This window comes from Arachis duranensis, chromosome 9 (genome assembly GCF_000817695.3).
Source record: "Arachis duranensis cultivar V14167 chromosome 9, aradu.V14167.gnm2.J7QH, whole genome shotgun sequence".
Lineage (NCBI taxonomy): Eukaryota > Viridiplantae > Streptophyta > Magnoliopsida > Fabales > Fabaceae > Arachis > Arachis duranensis.
In genome coordinates, this window is record NC_029780.3 from 110565296 (window position 1) to 110583949 (window position 18654).

The window sequence follows — 18654 nt, forward strand, 5'->3', positions numbered from 1 at the left end:
TGTTCAGACCTATAGTCTAATTTATATTTATTAAAGGGTCTTAAGTTTGGATAACAAGCGCACCCAAAAACCTTTAAAATAGAATAACCAAGGGGGCTTGAAATGAAGAGCTCAAAAGGTGATTTCATATTAAGGATCTTGGTGGGCAGTCGATTGATAAGAAAAGTAGCAGTTTTGACAAATGTGCAGCAGCAAAAAGGGTAAGTCCCATTTCACAAATATGTCTATACTTTCTCTCTATAACACCTTGTTGCTAGTGAGTATCAGGACATGACAATCTATGAACGATGCCATTAATATTGAGAAAGGTTTTGAATTCATTTTATAAGAACTTTAGCATTATTCGTTTGAATAGATTTAAGAACTTGACCTGTCTGAGTTTTCATCATAGATTTGTATTGTTGTAAGATTGTAAACAATTGAGACTTGGTAGTTAATAAGTAAATACATGTATATCTAGTGAAGGCATCCACAATACTCAAGTAATAACGAAAACCAAAACGAGATATAGAAGGAGCAGGGCCCCAAATATCTAAGAAAACCAATTGTAACGGTGTAGTATAAATAGTTTTAGAATAAGAAAACTGTAAATTCTACATTTTTCCTTTACAGCATGCTTCAAAAACAAAAGATTCTGAATCAATTGTATTATAAAATAGAATATTACACTTTTTAAGAACAGATTCAACAATAATTGGAGATGGTAGCCTAGGAGTTTATGCCACAACTCCAATTCCTCCTACAAGTGGCTAAAAAGGCAAAGTTTGAATGATCATAACATGGTTTTGGAATACAAAATTGATCAAACACATACAACCCATGTTTAAGTTGTCTGTGAAGGAGCATCTGCTTGGTATCCTGTGATTTAACCACACAATGAAATGGATGAAATTCAAAAAAGACATTATTGTCCAAACAGAATCTTAAGACACTAATTAAGTTTTTAGCTATTTGAGGAATATGTAAAAGATTCTTTAAAATGAAAACATGATTGTTAGATGAATTCTTAACATATGAATAACCAGATTTAGAGATAGGCAAACGTGAACCATTGGCTATGTACAATTGATCGGGTCCTGCGTAATCTGAGGGTGAAATCAAACTGGATGCATCATTAGTGAGGTGGTGAGAGGCACCAGAATCAGGATACCAGAATCAAACCAATTGCTATTAACGAATATGCAATTTTCTTTATTTTTGACAACTACTTGGATATGGTAAAGTTCTTTTTCTTGGTCATCTTTAATTGATTCCTCAATTGCTTGATCTTTGTTTTAGTTGATTCTGTAGAATAATCTTGAAGTTTCTGCCAAATTTCCAAAGCTGATTTACAATGAACAATTCGATTAGATTCTTGAAGGAAGAATCTACAGATGCTAAGAACCAAGAACACAGATTATAGTCTTGTTGCATGCATTCTGAATATATTGAAGAAATCTTGTCAATAGTCTTTGTTTTTCATATTCAAATTTAGCAGGCACCTTTCCTTTAACTATGTGATCTTTTAGATTTTGTCCTTTGATTGTGAAGAGTGCTTATTGCTGCCATGTAACAAAATTTGTTTCTTCAAACTTATCCAAGATAGGAGTAAGAAAGTTTTTTTTGATTTGTTGAATTCACAAGTAAAGCCATGGATCAAACCACTGACCTGATACCATGTTAAAATTATGAAAGATTGAAAACAATTAGAAGAAAGAGAGAGCAAAGAATAGTTTATGAGATGAGTAATATTAATCTAAAAATTATTGCTAAGCAACTTTGTTTACATTAAAGGTTCTGTATTTATAGTGATAGCATGCCCTATGTGACTTCCCTAATATATATATTCTCTACAATCTCCTCTAAAATAATTTCGTACCTCTTTCTCTTACTCTTTCTCCCTTTCCATTCTTGCTAATTTTTTGCACAACTAGAATTTGTTGATGACCATAATTTTTTTAAAATTTGCTAAACGTATGTATTTGGTAATTGTGTGATTGTATTTATTAATTTTTCTATTTCTTTTTAATTGTATTAATAAGTTCTATAAGTCTTATAACCTGTATATCACTTTTTTTTAATAATTTATATTTTTTAATATCATTTAGTTTTAATAATATTGTTAAAAATACACATTATCATAATTTATAAAAATAAAATTAAAAATTAAAAATTATTTTTAATTATCAAAATATTAATAATATTTATACTTGTATTTTATCTAATAATTTCATTATTATACCATAATATTTAAATATAACCTAATAAAACGGTATATTTTTTTGTGTATTTTTTTGAATAATAATATTATTAAATTATATATAAATTTTTGAATTAAATAAATGTATTGTACAAGCAGGATTTTTTCCATAACCCCTCTGGTAGCTTTCTCCTTCAAGCTTCTATCATGCTTTACGCCGATAAGCCTCTAAAATAAACTGTAGCTGATTCCAAGAATACTTGGTTTTTTGAACCAATAATACAACTTCACCATCTGGATATCCTTCTGGCTTGGAGTAAACCCCGCAACTTTGCTTCATGCAGCTAGGTGCTCTTTTCCTGATGTGTCTTAATTGCTCAAATTATGGAATAGAATCTCATTGTCCCACTTTCTAAACTCATCTTTCCAAGTTAGCAGTAAGCTAGTAGGAGCAATAATGATGGGATGGCAATCTGGAAACACTTCCAATAACGTCTGAAGAAACATGATGGTCAGCCGAGTCTTTCCAGTTTCTGGAGCATGATAAATGATGCATCCACCTGTGCCGTTTGAGTCACAACTCTTCAATTTAGAAAGCTCCACGGTTCCTGCCAAGTTTTTCCAAAGGAATTCAAAACGTTCAAGCTGATGAGCATACAGGTTTTGCTTAGTATCTACTGGAATCAGGTCCCAAACTGTGCCTTCCTTGTTAGAGTAACCACCTTCTCGGACACCAAATTCAGTCTCATCGAAGCATAAGCCATTAGGCCCATCAGATAGCAGCTTCTTTCTTGATTCTTCTCCGGGATACTCACTCGTCTGTATTACATATGTACAATAGAAGCATGCAAACAAGCTCATCCCATAGTTCAAATCAACACAAGGCATCAATTAACAAAATTAAGCATTGATTATTGGATGAAGTGAGTATTATAGTTCAAGAAATAATGGTTAACATCAACCTTGATGTCCTAGTTCATCAATGAAGGGATTCTACTTACAAAGGGTAACGTCATGCCTTTTATGTTTATGACCATCCAATGGCAGAGTATGCAATATATTCCAGGGTCTTCATGATGGACAAACTTGTGCTTACCATTGGTTGCCGGAGCTTCTGTGTTCTGTTACGTTTCGACAGTCTCAACACAACCAACCTGCAGTTCATAACATAAATGATGATATATATCTTTTAGAACGTCAAAGATCAAAAGAAGCTTATGACTGTAATAAAATTGTAGAGCAACTTTGAGGTTTATTGCATCGCAATGAGGCTTCCACAGTTCATTTTGTTTGCCATCATTTTGGAAATGAATATCGGACCAACGGTGGATGTAGCACCCTCATGAGAAGCAATGACTATATAAAACTTAAGAGGGACCACTAAACCAGAAAAATATAAGAAACAGACCACCATGAACACCATGAGAATGATATCAAAAGCCCTTATTCTTCCAAACTTATCACTGAAAATCCCAAATGTAACAGGTGCTACTAAGTTACACAAAAGTGCAGTTAGGAGAAGATGATAAGCACCTGGTTCGATAGGATCTCTCAAGGGTATGAAGGCAAGAACACTAAAGTTTCCATAGGCACAAGCGAATTGAAGTCCAACAATAAGCATAGTAGCAAAGGTTTGGTATCTTTTTTGAGTCGAGCCCAAATCAAAATTTTCAAGCCATCCTGGTTGTGCCATTTTATTTGAACTGTCCTCTTTTCTGTCCAATAAGAAGAATTTCAAAATTTTATTCGCTAATTTTCAATAAAGGAGAATGAATGTTATAAATCTTTTACAAATAAATAATGTTACCCTAAACAAACTCAAAGTTACTCTACAATTCTATCTTCCTGGCGTGAAAGATTTCGTGGTGACTTTGATGCCGGGTGATTTTCAAAAATCACTTCTTGAGGGCATTGAAGGATATCCAAATACACTGCCTTTTGATGGCAAGTCGGCCTTGGTGTCTGTCCATTCATCTCTTTTCCTTTGCTGCACTCTTTCACCTAAGGAAAGAGCTCTTGTTGACATGGAACAATTGAAAGCCCTCAAACTGAATCCTATTGTTGGTGTCAAAAAAATATTTTTGGTGGATTTTGTAAGGATTTGAGATGCAATGAATGAGAAAGTGCTTGTGTTCAACCAGTTCCTTGATCCTTTGACTTTAATCATGGAGCAATTAAAGTCAATTTTCAATTGGACTGAGAAAAAAGAAGTGTTTTACATGAGTGGAAAGCTGGATAAGAACCAAAGGCAGTTACTTATTCATTCCTTCAATCATCCAAACAGCCAAGCAAAGATCTTATTGCATCCACTAAAGCTTGTTGTGAAGGAATCAGTCTGGTTAGTGATTCGAGGGTGGTGTTGCTAGATGTGGTTTGGAACCCCTCAGTCGAAAGGCAAGCTATCAGCTGTGCTTATAGGCTGGGCCAAAAGAAGGTGGTCTACACTTATCATCTCATAACACATGGGACTACCGAGTACATGAAATACTGCCATCAGGCCAAAATAACTGGTCTTTTCAGCAAGGAACACTAAACAGGATGAGCCCAAGAGTTTTGCCGTGGAAATCAAGGATGAAATTCTCGATTAGATGGTGCGCCATGGGAAACTGAAGGACTTGTTTGGTGTAGCCAAAAGAATGTGATTTGATTGATAATTTGGATCCCAAAATTGTCTAAAATTCAAGCTTAAGGTGGAAGTGGATTCTTTGGTTGATAATGACTTTTGCAATCCGCCCTAGCCTCATGCTTTCCTTCAGCCTCTCCTTCCTTCTTGTTCTCCCTCTCTTCCTCTGCACTTTCTATTCTTTCATCATTCATATGCATTTTCTTGTGCAGCCTCTTCAACATCTCATGCTGCATATCGGTTGTGTTCATCAACAAAGTATAAATTTGCAAATTGGGCAGGTCATCCGAGCTACTACCTTCATAAACATCCATAAAACCATTTGTTAAATTTCTCAACATGTTAAGGCCTTGCATCCTCTCCTCGCCATTGTTCGAGTAGATTTTTCTAGAGAACACTTCTATGAAGAATTTCCTTGCCCAGTACTCCACTGCCCTCACTTTTCCTTTCTTTTTCTTGTATTTTGGGTCTAATACTTTCAGCATCTCATATGCAAACTTTGGTCTTGCCAACAAGAGAGTGTTGAAGTATTCACATAAATTATTCTAAAACAATGTACCAGACAGCAGTATTCTCAATTCTGTTTGTACCTTCATAAAAACTTTCCTCAACCTAGACTTAGTGCTTCTCGGATTGTGCCCTTCATCCAATACTAAGAGTCCGACACTTTTCCTAAGAACTTTAGCCATATACTTTCTATGTGCGTACTTCGAATCCTCTCGCATCAATGTCAAGATTTTGTAAGGATCTGTGATGCAATGAATGAGAAAGTGCTTATGTTCAGCCAGTTCCTTGATCATTTGACTTTAATCATGGAGCAATTAAATTCAATTTTCAAATTGGATTGAGCAAAAAGAAAATTTCTACATGAGTGAAAAGCTGGATAACAACCAAAGGCAGTTACTCATTCATTCCTTTAATTATCCAAATAGCCAAGCAAAGATTTTGCTTGCATCCACTAAAGCTTGTTGTGAAGGAATCAGTCTGTTTGGTGCTTCGGGGGTGGTGCTGCTAGATGTGGTTTGGAACCCCTCGGTCTAAAGGAAAGCTATCAACTGTGCTTATAGGCTGGGCCAAAAGAAGGTGGTCTACACTTATCATCTCATAACACATGGGACCACCGAGTACATAAACTTAGGCAAAGAAGGACCAGTTGTCTGAACTGGTCTTTTCAGCAAGGAACATTGAACAGGATGAGCCCAAGAGTTTTGCCGTGGAATTCGAGGATGAAATTCTCGATTAGATGGTGCACCATGGGAAACTGAAGGACTTGTTTGGTGTAGCCAAAAGAATGTGATTTGATTGATAATTTGGATCCCAAAATTGTCTGAAATTCAAGCTTAAGGTGGGAGTGGATTCTTTGATTGATAACTACTTTTGCAATCCGCCCCAGCCTCATGCTTCCCTTCAACCTCTCCTTCCTTCTTGTTCTCCCTCTCTTCCTCTGCACTCTCCATTCTTTCATTATTCATCTGCATTTTCTTGTGCAGCCTCTTCAACATCTCAAGCTGCATATCGGTTGTGTTCATCAACAAAGTATAAATTTGCAAACTGGGCAGGTCATCCGAGCTACTACTTTCATAAACATCCATAAACCATTTGTTAAATTTCTCAACATGTTAAGACCTTGCATCCTCTCCTCACCATTGTTCGAGTCGATTTTCCTAGAGAACACTTCTATGAATAATTTCCTTGCCTGATACTCCACTACCCTCACTTTTCCTTTCTTCTTCTTGTATTTCGGGTCTAATACTTTCAGCACCTCATATGCAAACTTTGGTCTTGCCAACAAGAGAGTGTTGAAGTATTCACAGAAATTGTTCTGAAACAATGTACCAGCCAGCAATATTCTCAATTCTGTTTGTACCTTCGTAAAAACTTTCGTCAACCTGGACTTAGTGCTTCTCGGATTGTGCCCTTCATCCAATACTAAGAGTTCGGGACTTTCCCTCAGAACTTCAGCCATATACTTTCTATGTGCATACTTCGAATCCTCTCGCGTCAATGTCAAGATTTTGTAAGGATCTATGATGCAATGAATGAGAAATTGCTTGTGTTCAGCCAGTTCCTTGATCCTTTGACTTTAATCATGGAACAATTAAAGTCAGTTTTCAATTAAATTGAGAAAAAAGAAGTGTTCTACATGAGTGGAAAGCTGGATAAGAACCAAAAGTAGTTACTCATTCATTCCTTCACTTATCCAAATAGCCAAGCAAAAATCTTACTTGCATCCACTGAAGCTTGTTGTGAAGGAATCAGTCTGGTTGGTGCTTCGATGGTGGTGCTGCTAGATGTGGTTTGGAACCCCTCGGTCAAAAGAAAAGCTATCAGTTGTGCTTATAGGCTGGGCCAAAAGAATGTGATCTACACTTATCATCTCATAACACATAGGACCACCGAGTACATGAAATACTGCCATCAGGCCAAGAAGGACCAGTTGTCTGAACTGGTCTTTTCAGCAAGGAACACTGAACAGAATGAGCCCAAGAGTTCTACCATGGAATTCGAGGATGAAATTCTCGATTAGATGGTGTGCCATGGGAAGCTGAAGGACTTGTTTGGTGTAGCCAAAAGAATGTGATTTGATTGATAATTTGGATCCCAAAATTGTCTGAATTTCAAGCTTAAGGTGGGAATGGATTCTTTGATTGATAACTACTTTTGCAATCCGCCCCAGCCTCATGTTTCCCTTCAGCCTCTCCTTCCTTCTTGTTCTCCCTCTTTTCCTCTGCACTCTCAATTCTTTCATCATTCATCTGTATTTTCTTGTGCAGCCTCTTCAACATCTCATGTTGCATATTGGTTGTGTTAATCAACAAAGTATAAATTTGCAAATCGGGCAGGTCATCTGAGCTACTACCTTCATAAACATCCATAAAACCATTTGTTAAATCTTTCAACATGTTAAGACCTTGCATCCTCTCCTCACCATTGTTCGAGTCGATTTTCCTAGAGAATACTTCTATGAAGAATTTCCTTGCCCGGTACTCCACTGCCCTCACTTTTCCTTTCTTCTTCTTGTATTTTGGGTCTAATACTTTCAGCACCTCATATGCAAACTTTGGTCTTGCCAACAAGAGAGTGTTGAAGTATTCACAGAAATTGTTCTGAAACAATGTACCAGACAGCAATATTCTCAATTCTATTTGTACCTTCATCAAAACTTTTCTCAACCTGGACTTAGTGCTTCTCAGATTGTGCCCTTCATCCAATACTAAGAGTTCGGGACTTTCCCTAAAAACTTTAGCCATATACTTTCTATGTGCGTAGTTTGAATCCTCTCGCATCAATGTCAAGATTTTGCATTGTAAGGATCTGTGATGCAATGAATGAGAAAGTGCTTATGTTCAGCTAGTTCCTTGATCCATTGACTTTAATCACGGAGCAATTAAAGTCGATTTTCTATTAGATTGAGAAAAAAGAAATGTTCTACATGAGTGGAAAGCTGGATAAGAACCAAAGGCAGTTACTCATTCATTCCATCAATTATCCAAACAGCCAAGCAAAGATTTTGCTTGCATCCACTAAAGCTTGTTGTGAAGGAATCAGTCTGTTTGGTGCTTCGAGGGTGGTGCTGCTAGATGTGGTTTGGAACCTTTCGGTCTAAAAGCAAGCTATCAGCTGTGCTTATAGGCTGGGCCAAAAGAAAGTCTACACTTATCATCTCATAACACATGGGACCACTGAGTATACAAACTGAGGCCAAGAAGGACCAGTTGCCTGAACTGGTCTTTTCAGCAAGGAACATTGAACAGGATGAGCCCAAGAGTTTTGCCGTGGAATTTGAGGATGAAATTCTCGATTAGATGGTGTGCCATGGGAAATTGAAGGACTTATTTGGTGTAGCCAAAAGAATGTACTTTGATTGATAATTTGGATCCCAAAATTGTCTGAAATTCAAGCTTAAGGTGGGAGTGGATTCTTTAATTGATAACTACTTTTGCAATCCGCCTCAGCCTCATGCTTCCCTTCAGCCTCTCCTTCCTTCTTGTTCTCCCTCTTTTCCTCTGCACTCTCCATTTTTTCATCATTCATCTACATTTTCTTGTGCAGCCTCTTCAACATCTCATGCTGCATATCGGTTGTGTTCATCAACAAAGTATAAATTTGCAAATTGGGCAGGTCATCCGAGCTACTACTTTCATAAACATCCATAAAACCATTTGTTAAATTTCTCAACATGTTAAGACCTTGCATCCTCTCCTCACCATTGTTCGAGTCAATTTTCCTAGAGAACACTTCTATGAAGAATTTCCTTGCCCGATACTCCATTACCCTCACTTTTCCTTTCTTTTTCTTGTATTTCGGGTCTAATACTTTCAACACCTCATATGCAAACTTTGGTCTTGCCAACAAGAGAGTGTTGAAGTATTCACAAAAATTATTCTGAAACAATGTACCAGCCAGCAATATTCTCAATTCTGTTTGTACCTTCATAAAAACTTTCCTCAACCTAGACTTAGTACTTCTCGGATTGTGCCCTTCATCCCGATACTAAGAGTCCGAGACTTTCCCTCAGAACTTTAGCCATATACTTTCTATGTGCATACTTCGAATTCTCTCGCGTCAATGTCAAGATTTGGTAAGGATCTGTGATGCAATGAATGAGAAAGTGCTTGTGTTCAGCCAGTTCCTTGATCCTTTGACTTTAATCATGGAACAATTAAAGTCAATTTTCAATTGGATTGAGAAAAAAGAAGTGTTCTACATGAGTAGAAAGCTGGATAAAAACCAAAGGCAGTTACTCATTCATTCCTTCAATTATCCAAACAGCCAAGCAAAAATCTTGCTTGCATCCACTGAAGCTTGTTGTGAAGGAATCAGTCTAGTTGGTGCTTCGAGGGTGGTGCTGCTAAATGTGGTTTGGAACCCCTCGGTCGAAAGGAAAGCTATCAGCTGTGCTTATAGGCTGGGCCAAAAGAAGGTGATCTACACTTATCATCTCATAACACATGGGACCACCGAGTACATGAAATACTGCCATCAGGCCAAGAAGGACCAGTTGTCTGAACTGGTCTTTTCAGCAAGGAACACTGAACAGGATGAGCTCAAGAGTTCTGCCGTGGAATTTGAGGATGAAATTCTTGATTAGATGGTGCGCCATGGAAAACTGAAGGACTTGCTTGGTGTAGCCAAAAGAATGTGATTTGATTGATAATTTGGATCCCCAAATTGTCTGAAATTCAAGCTTAAGGTGGGGGTGGATTCTTTGATTGATAACTACTTTTGCAATCTGCCCCAGCCTCATGTTTCCATTCAGCCTCTCCTTCCTTCTTGTTCTCCCTCTCTTCCTCTGCACTCTCCATTCTTTCATCATTCATTTGCATTTTCTTGTGCAGCCTCTTCAACATCTCATGCTGCATATCGGTTGTGTTCAACAACAAAGTATAAATTTACAAACCGGGCAGGTCATCCGAGCTACTACATTCATAAACATCCACAAAACTATTTGTTAAATTTCTCAACATGTTAAGACCTTGCATCCTCTCCTAACCATTGTTCGAGTCAATTTTCCTAGAGAATACTTCTATGAAGAATTTTCTTGCCTAGTACTCCACTACCCATACTTTTCCTTTCTTCTTCTTGTATTTGGGGTCTAATACTTTCAGCACCTCATATGCAAATTTTAGTCTTGCCAACAAGAGAGTGTTAAAGTATTCACAGAAATTATTCTGAAACAATGTACCAGACAGCAGTATTCTCAATTCTGTTTGTACCTTCATCAAAACTTTCCTCAACATGGACTTAGTGCTTCTCGGATTGTGCCCTTCATCCAATACTAAGAGTCCGGGACTTTTCCTCAGAACTTTAACCATATATTTTCTATGTGCGTACTTCAAATCCTCTCGCATCAATGTCAAAAATGAAGTATATCCCATGATTAGATCAGTTGGGTGTGAATGCCACTTTTGTATTTTCTCTAGGCAATTTAAAACATGCTGACATCCTTCGTGGGCTTTGGCATTCGAGGAAAAACCATTGATTGTTTCTGGTGGAATACCCTGTAGTAGGTTCTTCGACCATGAATTAGATACATCGGTATTGGAATCTCCCACTTGATAAATTCTCTATAGTTTCTTTCCCGAGAATAACTTTAAGTAGCTAACAAGAAAAGCAATAATCATGAAAGTTTTTCCAGCTCCTGGAGTATGAGATATCACACAGCCACCTTTTTTTCTGGAGTTCTTGTCCATAAGTGCTAGTTCTGTAGACCCGGTAATGTTTTTCCAAAGAAACTCAAAAGCTTTCTTTTGGTGGAGGTGCAACTTCTTTTGAAGATTCGGAATTAATGCCCACACATTATCATGTTCTAGCCGACGTTCTGCCTCTCCTCTTGGTGCCACACTGAATGTTGAATCCCCCACACTCACTCGTCAAAACGCGTCATGCTAGGGAGAGGTATCCACACCCTTATAAGGCATGCTTCGTTCCCCTCCCCAACCGATGTAGGACCTTACAATCCACTTCCCTATGGGAGCCTAGCGCTCTTGCTGGCACTAGGGGTGGCAAACGGGCCTAAACCCACTGGCCCGACCCGCGTAACCCGCCAAAAAAGGCGGGTTGGGCTGGAAAATCAGAACCGCCAAATAGTAAAAGCCCGCCTAACCCGAACCGCTTAAACTGTGGGCTTTGGCGGGGGCAGGGCGGGCTTCCCCGCAGGGCTAAGGTTTTTTTTAGTGAGGGGGTATTTTTGCAATTTTTTTGCCAAAACCTAACTTTTCCCAACCTAACTTACAAGAGCATGAAGATAAAAATTGAGTGTTTTGAATTATGTTTATGTTATTTTGGAAACAATATTTATAGTTATGTTTTGGATTATGTTTATTTTACTTTGGATATAATATTTATACTTATATTTTGAATGAAAATTTGGTTTATAATTATATTTATTAGATATTTATAATTACAAAGACTTTAATGCTTGTGAATATAAAAAATATAATTTTTTTGTCATTAGAAATTATAAATTTATTAATATGATTGTGAAATTATATATATTACTTAGTAGTTAATAGTAAAAAAAAAGAGGAGTTTTAGCGGGTTTAGCCCGCTAGCCCGCAATTAGGCGGGGCGGGCTAGGATTCTAGAACTGCCTCACTAGGCGGGGTGGGGCGGGCTTCCCCGCTTGCCACCCCTAACAGGCACATCGATCCAAGCTCCGACTGTAATATCATCTATAACAGTCCAGACCATCTGCTAGTATGATGTTATCCACTTTGTTATTTAAAATATTTATTTATGTACTAAGATATTTTATATTTATTAGAATTTATCAATACTCTTCTATTATATTAATCTTTGATTTTTATCTAATAAAATCTAATAATTTATATAAATATAGCACATCTAATAAATAAATAAATATTATATTTATTTTAGACGTACCCATAAAATTTGACGAGAATGAGATATCAATTCAAATTTCACTTAAAACACCTTAGCACAAAATTTCATTTCCAAGTTTTCTCATTTTATTTTATTACTTTGTTTGTTTTCAAACTAAGCATAATATTTAATGTTATTGGATTATTCACATATATCCAACCGAAAGAGAGAATTTACTCAATTTAGTACATCAGCCAATAATTTTTATTTTTCAATTCCCAAAACACCCCACCCTCTCTGTCACTCCTTCAAATGAATCCCAAGTTCCATGTTCTCTCACTTCTCTCTCTCTCTCTCTCTCTCTCTCTCTCTCGTCTCTACCATTTCTGTTAACACTTAACAGAGCTCACACATACAAGGACGCACACAAGAGCCTTCTTCTTCGTCTTCATGGAGCTTCACAAGCGCCACGTCCACAGCCTCTCCGAGAGGAAGGGCCAGAAGCGCAAGCTCGATGACCAGCTCCATGCCAACCGCCAGATCTCGCCGCCACCGCCAACGGCCGACGAGCGCGCCGCTATCCTCTGCCAAGCCTCTGAGCAGGTCCGCGTCCTTGACTCCACCTTCACGTGGAACGAAGCCGATCGAGCTGCCGCTAAGCGCGCCACTCACACGCTCGCCGATCTCGCCAAGAACGGTAAGTTCCTATGCCTCGCCTTCGATATACTCTTCCGTAGCTCCTTTTCCCTTGAATTTCGGCGACGATTGAGGTGTTTCTTATCTTTTCTGCATGCATGTGCTCTTCTGTGAATCGTTTGATTTGCAGAGGAAGTTGCTAACGTGATTGTCGAAGGAGGCGCTATTCGAGCTCTGGTTAGGCACCTTCAGGCGCCACCTATCGGCGACGACGACCGTGTGCAGAAGCCGTTGCCGTTTGAGCATGAGGTTGAGAAAGGGAGCGCTTTCGCACTAGGACTACTTGCCGTCAAGGTAACTTCGTTTTGTGCAAGTTGTGAGTTATTTGAGCTGCTGGTTCATGTAATTCTGGCATTCTGCTAGTTGAGATCGATTTTTTAGGATGATAACGATCAATTGTAAATTTGTAGCGTGTTGGAGGAAGAGTTTCCTTTGTTAAATTAGCTTTATGGATGCAATTATAAATTGTATTCTTCAATTTGAATTGAGCTGCCGCAGTTCTTTTTGGCTATATGATGCCTTGATTTTAAAATAGAGAGAAGCAACAAAGATTATGCCTGTGGTTGCAATTTCTGCATCTGCCTATAGAATTTTGATCACGATGATATCTTGAATGGAGCTGTTCCTGAATCCGCAGGCATGCATTTATTTCAAGGTGTTACATGGAAATGTTGATCAACTGTCAATTGCAATTTTGTTCTTTTCCAAGTCTTTTTGTTCTACTATTGGTTACTCCAATCCCCTTTCAAAGAAATGATATCAATAATAACAATAATAACAATAATAATAATAAACAAAGACATCATAGGAAGGGACTATGCATATTTGTGATAAGATACGATGCTTTTAATTGATTGAAATCTAGAAAATATTGTGGTAATGATGCATATGGTTACAAATTCCAGATGACATCAAGAGCCTTCTAGTAATTCTTTGCACCTTAAGCAAATCTAGGACGCTGTTGCTTTTGAACAGACCTTATATCACGTATATGGCACTATGTATATAATGTAATTGCTTTCCAACTTTTTAATTAGAACTAATACTCCGTTTTTTCTAATTTATTTAAAATGATTTCTACAGCCAGAACATCAACAGCTCATTGTTGACAGTGGTGCCTTGATTCATCTTGTTGATCTTTTAAAGAGGCATAAGAATGGTTTAACTTCTCGTGCCATTAATAGTCTCATTCGTAGGGCTGCAGATGCCATCACTAATCTTGCTCACGAGAACAGCAGCATTAAAACTCGTGTCAGGTTTAGTTCTCCAATATTATCCATACAAGCATAGTTCCTGTTATTTAGTTCTTAACAATATTCTGAATAATATATTGACTATTTGACTTAATATTTAGGATGGAAGGTGGAATTCCACCACTTGTTCATTTGCTTGAATTTGCAGATCCAAAAGTACAAAGAGCAGCTGCTAGTGCACTGCGAACCCTGGCTTTCAAAAATGATGAAAATAAAAATCAGGCAAGTGATTTCTGTCTAAAGTTGGGTATTTATATTACGTTGTATATGGTACCACTGTATCAGTAAGTCACACCATTTCATGGTTTGCCAGATCGTTGAATGCAATGCTCTTCCAAATCTAATTCTAATGCTTCGCTCTGAAGATGCAGCTATTCATTATGAAGCGGTATTGCCAGAGCAACTTTAATATACAGATGCTAATTCTTGCAATAATTTGAGCTCTGCGTTCTTTTACATAACTTATTTCAGTTATCTGGCATATGCAATGAATTGGATTGTATTACAGGTTGGTGTGATTGGAAATCTGGTTCACTCTTCCCCTAATATAAAGAAAGAAGTTCTTCTTGCTGGAGCTTTACAACCAGTTATTGGATTACTTAGGTATATTGGCTGCTCTCTGGATCCTAACAAACTGGAATGCCGTCTCCTCCCCTTTTGTTCTCAAAGTTTTTTCCCCCCCGCAATGATTCCCCACCATCAGCGTGCATTAATGTATTCTACATGTTTATGGAACAGCTCGTGCTGCTCTGAAAGCCAGAGGGAAGCAGCCTTGTTACTTGGGCAGTTTGCAGCAACTGATTCAGATTGTAAGGTAATAAAGCATATTTTTTAGTGTGAATTGGTTTGTGTTATTATACCTTAGGACTTTAATGGAAGGGAAAGGAGGGAAGTTGTTTAGGAAGGGACCCTTATGATACTTTTATGCTTTTTGCCTTTGAAGTGGCGAGGAAAGGATGACAGTTGACTACTGAAATTTCGTTGGGTCGGCCGTTTACTCCTCCAACTTCCAAGTTTGGATTGCTTTGTGTTCTTTAAGTTTTCCTTTTTGGTTGTTAAATAAAGATTCCATTGGTTGTAGACTGATGGATAAGAGAGCTTCTATGTTGCGATAATGCATCATATATTGTAGATTTAAGCAAGCTTTAGTATGCAATTATGTATATTTACCACTGGTCTGACCGTCCGAGTCTTGGTCCCTTTATAGGTTAACACATCTGGTTTTTTAATCCCAAAATTTTCTGCTCAATTTGGGTTTTTAGTAGTACATATTGTTTCCACTTAATAAGGTATTGGTCCAAAATCATAAATTGGTGGAAACTGCAAGAACTGAAATCTGATTCAAACTTACATTTTATCTCCTTGGTATAGTCCTTGCCATTTAAACTTACCTTTATCTTTAGGTTCATATTGTACAGAGAGGTGCTGTCCAGCCATTGATAGAGATGCTTCAATCTCCAGATGTACAACTCCAAGAAATGTCTGCCTTTGCGTTGGGGAGATTAGCCCAGGTTATTCCTTTGGTTCTTTTTCTAATTTCCATGCTTTAGTTAACTTGTGCAAATTAAGAATGAGAATTTCTTTGGCGAAGTGTGGAGATTATAACTAAAATTTTTGTTATAACAAAAATCAGGACACACATAACCAAGCTGGCCTTGCACATAATGGTGGCTTGGTGCCATTGCTGAATCTTCTTGATTCAAAAAATGGGTCTTTGCAACATAATGCTGCTTTTGCTCTTTATGGTCTTGCAGATAATGAGGTACGATGTAACTGGGAATTCTTGTGTGATGGTTATTCTTTTCTTAATTACTTGAAAAGCATGTCACTTGTAAAGTTAATTGTTCTCTGTTTTTTACTTGATTATTTATTTTCTGCCATAGGATAATGTGTCCGATTTTATTAGGGTTGGTGGAGTTCAGAGGTTGCAGGAAGGAGAGTTTATCGTTCAAGTAAGTTTTCCACTTCATTTGTTAAAACCTACACCAGCTCTGATTTCGTTGGTTATGCTAACGTTCCCTATATTAGTGGGAATCAAAGTACTTAGCATTTGTATGTGAATATTTCCAACTTTAAGGTCTTGAAGTAAACAGACTAATGGACCTATATTGAACTATATGTAATTGTTTTCTGTTGCAGGCAACTAAAGATTGTGTTGCAAAGACATTGAAAAGATTAGAAGAGAAGATTCGTGGCCGTGTAAGCACATTGCACATTCACATGTTATGTTTAATGTTTTTTTGTTGTCATTAATACTGGATTGGGAAATGATGGTGGTGTTATTATACTGATAATTTGTTTTAAAATTTTGTTGTGTGTATATTTGTTATTTTAAGTTCCACTCATGCTGTTTCAGTGTTTCTTGTATAAACTAGTTTTGAGTTCGTTCTAATTTGAAGCTGACTATCTGTACATGCAGGTCTCGAGTTGCTTATTGGGCTTCTTGGCTCATCTGGCTCTAAGCAGCAACTTGATGGTGCTGTTGCTTTATGCAAGTTGGCCAACAAAGCCTCAACTTTGTCTCCCATGGATGCTGCCCCCCTTTCTCCAACACCACAGGTAGTTTGGTTAGCCTCTTTACTCAAAACCTCCGTAGAGGTTAATTGAAAAGGGAAAGACACTTTTCATACGATCTCAGGAGGATATATGTACCTAGTTTTCCTCCCCCCCTCCTTTCCCTTTCTTTTCTTTTTTTCCATTAAATGTCTCTTTTTTATATAAATGTTTATGATCATAGATCAATATTTCTTGCAGGTATATTTAGGGGAGAAGTTTGTAAACAATGCCACGTTGTCAGATGTTACATTTTTGGTTGAAGGTTGACGGTTTAGGGTTTTTGTCCACATTGCTTCATCGTGAAAACTTAAATACTTGCTCTGGTGTTGTAGGTTATTTACTTGTGTAGCTAACTAGGTAATATTTGTTGTTCCTTTTAGGCAAACGGTTTTATGCTCACAGAATATGTCTACTAGCGTCTTCAGATGCATTTCGTGCAATGTTTGATGGTGGTTATAGGGTAAGTATATATTGATCACTATCGCTAAGTCATCTTCTCTTACCTTCCTGACCCAAAGCTCTTCAAGAAAGAAACAAAGCGAAACTGAAGAAGCATGCTTTTCCCCCATTTCTGTTGACGAAAAACTAGAAAGGAGTATAGGCCATATATCAAGGATAACTTCATTGTTGATTTCACTTGGTTTCACAATTTACATTGTTTATCACCCATGGTTTCGGCTGTTGTATTCTTTCAACCTTCTAATAACTTATACTGCAATATTTGTTTTTTTAGAATTTATATAATTGATAAAGCTTGTGTTGCAATTTCAAGCAGCGAGATAGATTATTAGATTTCTGGCACTAATATACAAATGTTCTATTCATGTCAGGAGAAGGATGCAAAGGATATTGAGATTCCAAATATTAGATGGGAAATTTTTGAGCTGATGATGAGGTCTAATAAATTCTGCAGCCATATCTTTTATAGAAACTTTCTAGTTTTTGGGCAACTAATATTCTATTTATTTGATTGATGTCCAGATTTATATATACTGGATCAACTGAAATCACTCTGGATATAGCTCAAGACCTTCTCCGAGCAGCTGATCAATATCTATTAGAAGGACTTAAGAGGCTCTGTGAATACACAATTGCAAAGGTGAGCTAGCAAGTCTTGCATATGGCTGCAGTAATATTAGACTGGAAAAATGAGCGCAGCATGACCAGATGTTTTTTGTCACAGGATATATCACTGGAGAACGTGTCAAGTATGTATGAACTTTCAGAAGCATTTAGTGCAGTATCATTGAGGCACTCGTGCATCCTTTTTATATTGGAGCAATTTGATAAATTGAGTGCAAGGCCTGGGTATTTTCTGATTCTCCCAATCCTGTGTTTACTCCTTGTAACTTCTTTAGCTCTGAAATTTAGGGTTTTCAGAAGCATTGTTTCTGTTAATTCATGAGCCTCTTATACTTTCATATTCCTCAATTGTTTACACTTTACAGGCACTCTCTTCTGATTCAGCGTATAATACCAGAGATTCGTAATTACTTCATTAAAGTTCTTATGAAGACCAACTCCCGTAACATTCGACTGTAACTTGCAGTCATTCCATTCTTGACTTCTAACCAATTGTGATGTACAGAATGTTGTAGATGTTCCTCTTTGTTGAAGCTGGGAAGGGGGGCCTCCCATCTGGTATAGTCGTATAGTGGTATACACAGCTTGGGTAGATGAGATAATCCCATTCCTGAGCTCTTCATTTTTTCTTCAGTTGTGTAAGCCCCTTCCTGCCTGTAACTTCACTGTCATAGATTTAGCAAATATTTAGCAAATATAACCTTCACGAACGTTGTTTTTTGTCTCGCAATATTGTGATGGTTATATTCTCTGACTTCAATTTCTCAATTAATTCTACATCCAGGGAACTAAAATTGTTGATGAGTTAATGATATAGATGTAATAATATTTTAAGCCAATGTATATGTATATATTTGAGTATATGACAATTATATCGGTTAAATAGTCGTGTGGAAGGAATTTGCCTTGCATCTAATAAATCCAAATCAGTGTTGAAA

At 37.4% G+C, this 18654-nt stretch overlaps 2 protein-coding genes across 2 annotated transcripts; one reads left to right on the forward strand and one right to left on the reverse strand.

The window, feature by feature from the left end:
• Nucleotides 1-9991: 9991 nt before the first annotated feature.
• LOC127741614 (SNF2 domain-containing protein CLASSY 1-like) lies at nucleotides 9992-10681 on the reverse strand. Its single transcript, XM_052254394.1, has 2 exons — nucleotides 10370-10681; nucleotides 9992-10159 (listed from the first exon to the last, which is right to left on the reverse strand). Exons 1-2 carry the CDS (start codon nucleotides 10679-10681, stop codon nucleotides 9992-9994), a joined length of 480 nt encoding a protein of 159 aa, XP_052110354.1.
• A 1722-nt stretch (nucleotides 10682-12403) lies between these two features.
• On the forward strand, nucleotides 12404-18555 carry LOC107466946 (ARM REPEAT PROTEIN INTERACTING WITH ABF2). The gene is given in 18 exon segments (XM_016085945.3): nucleotides 12404-12825; nucleotides 12955-13118; nucleotides 13908-14080; nucleotides 14179-14299; nucleotides 14391-14465; nucleotides 14586-14680; nucleotides 14816-14891; nucleotides 15481-15588; nucleotides 15711-15839; nucleotides 15961-16029; nucleotides 16217-16304; nucleotides 16434-16636; nucleotides 16832-16895; nucleotides 17014-17093; nucleotides 17464-17528; nucleotides 17615-17732; nucleotides 17817-17941; nucleotides 18082-18555. Coding segments are annotated over 18 exon segments (2094 nt in total). The 5' UTR covers nucleotides 12404-12578; the 3' UTR covers nucleotides 18176-18555.
• The last annotated feature ends 99 nt before the right edge of the window (nucleotides 18556-18654 follow it).

Bases quoted from the DNA above. Each gene is read 5' to 3' on its own strand.
- LOC127741614 (XM_052254394.1), bottom strand. From the start codon at position 10,681: ATGGGATATACTTCATTTTTGACATTGATGCGAGAGGATTTGAAGTAC. The intron at 10,160-10,369 runs GTATGGGTAGTG...ACCGATATGCAG, and splicing joins ACAAGAAGAAGAAAGGAAAA to CATGAGATGTTGAAGAGGCT.